A 6,223-nucleotide genomic window follows, 5' to 3' on the forward strand; every position below is an offset into this window, starting at 1 on the left:
GCGTGCCCGTCAGAGCCACCCAGGCGCCCCTGCCCCCCTGTTCTTCCGTGACATTCCCCGTCTTCTTCGTGGCTCTGCGTCATCACCGCGCAAAGAGCCACTGAGGTCCAGAAGAACAGCCTTCCGAAGGCGAAGGCGAGGAAGAAACCGCAGGCAAGACCAGAGCTCTGTCCCGCGGGAGGTGGAGCCCAAAACGGGCGACACTCACAAGTTAACCGTTTTTGTCCAGCCTCATGTCTCGTCTTCTTCTTTATTCCGCTCCCTGCCTCGGTTGCCCCCACGTCTATTTGTTCCTTTCTCTCATCCGTGTTTCTTTTTGCTGTCGCGTCTCTGTTTCTCGCTCTGTGTGTGTGTGTGTGTGTGTGTGCGTGTGTGTGTCTTTCTCTGTGGACATCTGTATCCTCCTCCTGCAGGTGGAGGGGATTTGGGAAGCCGCGGGAGGGGGTCAGAATGGAACAGAGCAGAGGGCCATCTTGGTCCCCTGGCTCCTGTCCCTTCCTGAGAGGCACCCTCTCTCCTTCCCTCCCTCTCAGTATTCGTTCCAAGATGAACAAGACAAGCCTCTCCCCGTCCCCAGCAACCAGTGTTGTAAGTATCTCTCGAGTCCTCCCTGGGCATCAGCTGAACCCTCGTCCCTCCCCCACCCGGGGCTGTCCTGTGTCACGGGCCACTCCCCTCCAGAGGACAGGTCCTAAGAACGCACGATGCCTGCTCACGGTGCAGTGGAAAGAAAAGACCTGGGACCCGAATGCGAGTCCTGCCTTGCTGTGTGGTCGCAGGCCTGCCGGTGTCCCCCTCGGATCCACAGAGCCCCTCTCTGTGAAAGAGGGCGTGACAGTGTCTTCAACCCTGAGGCCTGTTGGAAGGACGCAGAGGAGCCCTTCTAGAGACTTGAAAAACCCTTGGCAGACCCTTTCGTGTCACTCGCCGGACCCTGGATGAGGGCCTATAACTCGTTGAACAAACCTCCGCGGGGCCCCCGCGGAGACCTCCCCCGCCCCCACCCCAGCAGCCCACAGTCAGACGGTGTAGACAGACAACCCTGTTAACACAGGGTGCACGAACGATGGATGAAGGCTTTTTCACTCGCCCATTTTCTGAGGCAGAGAAACCGAGGCCCAAGAAGAGACGCCACTTGCCCAAGGCCACACACCCAGCCGGAGGCAGAGCTAGGACTTGAACTCAGGTCTGCGGGGCTCCCAAGTTTGCTTCTCTTTCCACTGCACCGCATCTGTTGATGGCAATGACAGTCCTGTGCCTCTGACACCTGCCCCTCCGTCGAGGCTGAAGTCTGCAGGGGGGTTTATCCTCCTTGGCCTTACGGAGACTCAGAGGCACCCAGGCCGGTCGCGCCTGGGCCAAGGAGATGTCTCTCTCCTAAAAGTGCCCTCCGAGTCCTCTGGAGTGGGGAGAAAGGGACAAATCATGCAGTCTCAGGGCAGAACCCCACCCGTGGCACTTTGGCCCCCCCCCCCACCTTTCAACCTCTTTCTCCTTCTCCATCCTGCTCCCCCTTCCCCCTTTCGCCCCCCCCAGTCTCCCCTGTATGCGTTGTCGACCCCCCATATGCCCAGGATGGTAACCACAAAGTGGAGGGGCTGGGGGGGGGACTGCACTTGGGGGACCTCATTTCTTGGGGCTGCTATCGAGAAACCCTTTGACTTCCCTACCTGGGGAGGGGTCATCACCGCCCTGAGGAAATTACAACCCCCCACCCTGGTGGCGAACGGGGTCACTGAAGGGGTGGGGTGGGGACAGATTCAGGCAGGAGCAGACAGGTGACTCCTGGACAGGTGGACTGAAGGAAGGGGTGGGTTCAGTTTGGGAACGGAGACTTACCTTACCCCTCAGCCTTTACCTCCAAGTTCTCTTGGGAACAGTTTGTCGCCTCCGTTTCACGGAGGAGGCAGCCAGGTGTCAGGACTCTGGCCCGAGGCATTTTTCCCAAGATGCCCGGGGTGGGGGGTGGGGGAGGGGCGCTGGGGTTGAGGGGATGGGGGGGAAATGTGGTTCTCTCCCCGGTCCTGATGCTCAGAAGCTGTGTGACTTTAGGCTGCTCACACTACCTCTCTGAGCCCTATGCCTTCACCTGTCAAACGACCAGAATTATTAAACCCCACCCAATGGCGGGTGGGGGGGGGTGGTGGTATTTCGAAGTGTAGGATTTCCAGTCCAGGGTTTCTTTCCTTGTTTGCCGGAAGGGGGAGGGCAGGGGTGATAAAACCCTGGGCCCGAAGGTCCCCTTGATTACTTCCTGGCTGAGCCTGTGGCCTCTTTGAAGGATGCGGTTACCCCACCTTGATGACCGAAGGCAGCACAAATGTCAGGGGGGTTAGAGTGATATTCTGAGACGCTCGGGGCAGGAGGGGATCGAGGTCCTGGGGTGGGAGGAGAAGAAGGGGAAAATGAGGAGGATGGGGGTCCCCCCCGCCCCGTGCCGCCCCCGCCTGCTCCCTTTTATTATCTCTGTCCCTTCTCTTTGTAGGCAACTGGAATTATTTTGGCTGGGGTGAACAGCAGAGTAAGTACTCAGCTTGATGTTCTGGGAGGCCACGGGGAGGTGGGGGCCTTGGCAACCCTGAGGCCCCCCCTGCCCGACCGCCGGGGAATCGGGGAGCCGGTGGCGGGGGGGGGCCTGAGGACTGATAAGACCCCGCCTGTGCCCTCCTGTCCCTGACCATTAAGGTCTGTCTCGAGGGTCCTGCTCTGCTCGCTTGGGAGCGGGCACCATTACCGGGGTGGAGGGATTCCGCCGGGAGGAGTGGGCATTTCGAGCAGAGACCTGGGTGTCTCCAGCTGGGCACTGTGACCCCTTCCCCCCTGTTCCCCGTGTATAACGTCATCTCCTCTCCTGTGACTCCTTCCTGTCTTTTGTCTCCCCACCTTCCTCCTCCGCCGCTGCCCCGCCGGGAAATGGGCCCCAGTGTCACTCAGAGGGGGGTAGGTATGGGGGGGGAGAGGGTCCTTGAGAGAGCAGCCGGGCAGGGAACCCCGGGCACGGATCACTCCAGAGACCTCAGCTCCCAAAGCCCCCTGCCATCTTCCTCCAATTTAACCCCCCGGGGGAAGGAGACCAGCCCTCCCCTCCCCCAACACCTGGGTGCCCATTTATCTCCCCAAGGCATAGCTCCCTTTCCTCCGTGTCTTGCCCCTTCCAGAAAAATCCAGGCTTATGGCCTGAACGTGAATCTCCCTCCTTCCCTTTACCCCACCAACTAGGAACGCCTCCACCAGTGCCCACAACCTGACGGCCAGACCCCGCGTCCCCCTTCCCTCCGGGACCAGGGGAAATGTTTACCGCTACTTTGATCCGGAACAATTTGTCAAAAAACCCATTTAGCCAGAAAAGCCATTCAGCAAGCAAGAGGGCCCGGTACCAACCCGTTTGCCGCAGACAAACGGCACGGTCGACAAACAGAGATATTTTTGGTTAAAACCAACGTGGCGAAAGCTGATCGCTGGGTCAAGAAGCACAAAGACAGTCGGGCCAGTGGGTTGAAACACGAGTGGCTGAAAATGCCTCTCTGGGCAAGCAGGCAATTCGGTCAAAAACCATGTGGGAGGAAGCGGAGTGAGGGTGGAAGCAAAACAAAACAAAACCAAAAAACCCAAACCGATAGAAAGCAATTTGGCCCCCAAAACTGGACGATGTGTCTGGAAAAACAAACAAACAAACAAACAAACACCGTTCGCCGACTACACCCGCAGCGTCAGGCAGTTTGGCTGGGAGCATCTTGGCCTGGTCCAGGACAGTTGGGCAGACAGGATATGCCGGTTTGGTTAGAGGCTCTACACCCAGAAAACTGGGTAGCGAACAAATGGGTCAAAGGAACAATTCGGTAACGTTGACAACTCGTCCGGAATTCCACGGGGACACTGTCCGGATTTCAGATCCCCGGCTTCAGGCCTCCGTGGCCTCACAGCTATACCCTGAGGCGTGTAGACCTGAGCCGTGGAAATTCACATCTGCCTCTGCCTAAAATGCCGGCACTGATGGCACCCAGCACATCAGATGGTGGCCGCTTACGACAGGGACAGGATAAAAAGCTCGTAGGTCACAGTGGCCCGAGTCAGATGAGAAACCAGGAGGCCAGAGTGACCTTGATGAGCTCGCCGAGAACGAATTCAAGGTTTCTCAAAAGGCAAACTAACTTAGGGAATGAATCCAAATAGGTGTTTACATGAAGGATGAACTTGATTTTTTTTTAACGTTTGTTTATTATTGAGAGACAGAGAGAGACAGAGCACGAGCAGAGGAGGGGCCGAGAGATGGGGAGACACAGAATCCGAAGCAGCTCCAGGCTCTGAGCTGTCAGCGCAGAGCCAGATGCGGGGCTCGAACCCACGCACCGTGAGATCATGACCTGAGCCACCCAGGCGCCCCCCCCCCCCACCGTTCACCCCATTTAAAAAAATGGACCTATTTGTCAAATACATAGAAACAGACACAATTAGCTGGGGGGGGTGGGATTAGGAGATTAAAATAATAAGGCGAAAAAATACACACACATCCGGCACACGAGCAAAGAAACCTAAAGGCATTAAAAAGGGGCACATCACCCCCCTTGGCATTTATTTATTTATTTTTTTAATTTTTTTCAATGTTTATTTATTTTTGGGACAGAGAGAGACAGAGCATGAACGGGGGAGGGGCAGAGAGAGAGGGAGACACAGAATCGGAAACAGGCTCCGGGCTCTGAGCCATCAGCCCAGAGCCCGACGCGGGGCTCGAACTCCCGGACCGCGAGATCGTGACCTGGCTGAAGTCGGACGCTTAACCGACTGCGCCACCCAGGCACCCCTCCCCTTGGCATTTAATACCACCGGTCAATTCACGCCCTGGGCCACCTAATCTGGGCCTTCATTTCTTTTCTCTTGCAGCCCATTTGTTTTCCAGGGTTGCCTTTTAAATAAATTGAGTCTCTACTGTCCTAATCACAATCTCGCATCCTTCGACGCTGTTCTTTTTTTTTATCAAGGAAAACAAACCACACTAAAATGCCCTTTAGTGCTTATAAAACACTTGAAGTTCAGCACTCTGCCCTGTTCCATTCGGCCGTAGATTCTGGGTGCGCAATGGTCTTGCCTAAGAATCTAAGAATCTGACCTAAGAATCTAATCCTTTTTCGAGGCCTATAGTATCGTCAGCCCCCATGTTTGTTCCCACACGTGTGAGCTCAGATCTAGGAGCCCCATCCTCGGACATCGAGAAATCTCTGAGGCTTAAAGGAAATTTCTACTCCAACCTTGTCCCCCTGATCTCCCTCTGAACGTCCCCCTGAGTATTTGTGTGACTTCTTTTACGGGAAGCTCACTGCCTGATGGAAAAACTCATCATGCTTTCAGAAAGCCTGGACTTTAGCCAAGTCCGTGCTCACGTTTGAGCCGAAGGACACCCTCCAATTTGCCCCTGTCCCCCCCACATTATAGGACCTGCGTTGGGCCCCAGCCTAGGAGTCCAGTCTGACTGGCAAAGCGGGGTTTTCACCTCCCTTATCCTGCAGCCTCTGCTTCTGTTAACGTGACCCGAGATCCTGCATTCATTCTGGCAAAGATCCCTCTTCTTGGGTTAGCAGACAGCGAAGACTCCCTAAGTCTGAGAGACTGTGTTGGCCTCCATTGGACGCCCTCTCTCTCCCTCCCCTCCTCACCCTCTTCCCTCCGCTCCTCTCTCTTCCAGACGATGACCCTGACAGTGCGGTGGACGATCGCGACAGCGACTATCGCAGCGAGACAAGCAACAGCATCCCGCCACCCTATTACACCACATCCCAGCCCAATGCCTCAGTCCACCAGTACTCTGTCCGCCCACCACCCCTGGGCTCCCGGGAATCTTACAGTGACTCCGTGCACAGTTATGAGGAGTTCTCCGAGCCGCGGGCCCTCAGGTAGCCACGGTGTTCAGGAAGAGGATCCGTGGGCATGCCTGCGCGTGTATCTGGCTCTGGGTCCCAGAGTGGAGAGAGGAGTAGAGGACCTGGGGGAGCTGGGCATGGAGGTCAGCGGGTCCAGGAAGGCAGCATTCTTGTAGGGTAGTAGGGCCCTTTCTTTTTTTTTTTTTTTTTAATTTTTTTTTCAACGTTTATTTATTTTTGGGACAGAGAGAGACAGAGCATGAACGGGGGAGGGGCAGAGAGAGAGGGAGGCACAGAATCGGAAACAGGCTCCAGGCTCTGAGCCATCAGCCCAGGGCCCGACGCGGGGCTCGAACTCACGGACCGCG

General features: G+C 56.3%; 1 protein-coding gene across 1 annotated transcript; it reads left to right on the forward strand.

Annotated features, from left to right (window-relative positions):
- The first annotated feature begins 25 nt into the window (after positions 1-25).
- LOC121025023 (protein unc-13 homolog A-like) lies at positions 26-5,969 on the forward strand. The gene is made up of 3 exons (XM_040467370.1): positions 26-588; positions 2,486-2,521; positions 5,681-5,969. Exons 1-3 carry the CDS (start codon positions 234-236, stop codon positions 5,890-5,892), a joined length of 603 nt encoding a protein of 200 aa, XP_040323304.1. The 5' UTR covers positions 26-233; the 3' UTR covers positions 5,893-5,969.
- The last annotated feature ends 254 nt before the right edge of the window (positions 5,970-6,223 follow it).

The sequence above is a fragment of the Herpailurus yagouaroundi genome, unplaced genomic scaffold, assembly GCF_014898765.1.
Source record: "Herpailurus yagouaroundi ecotype Mexico unplaced genomic scaffold, PumYag 67449, whole genome shotgun sequence".
In the NCBI taxonomy this organism is placed as follows: Eukaryota; Metazoa; Chordata; class Mammalia; order Carnivora; family Felidae; genus Herpailurus; species Herpailurus yagouaroundi.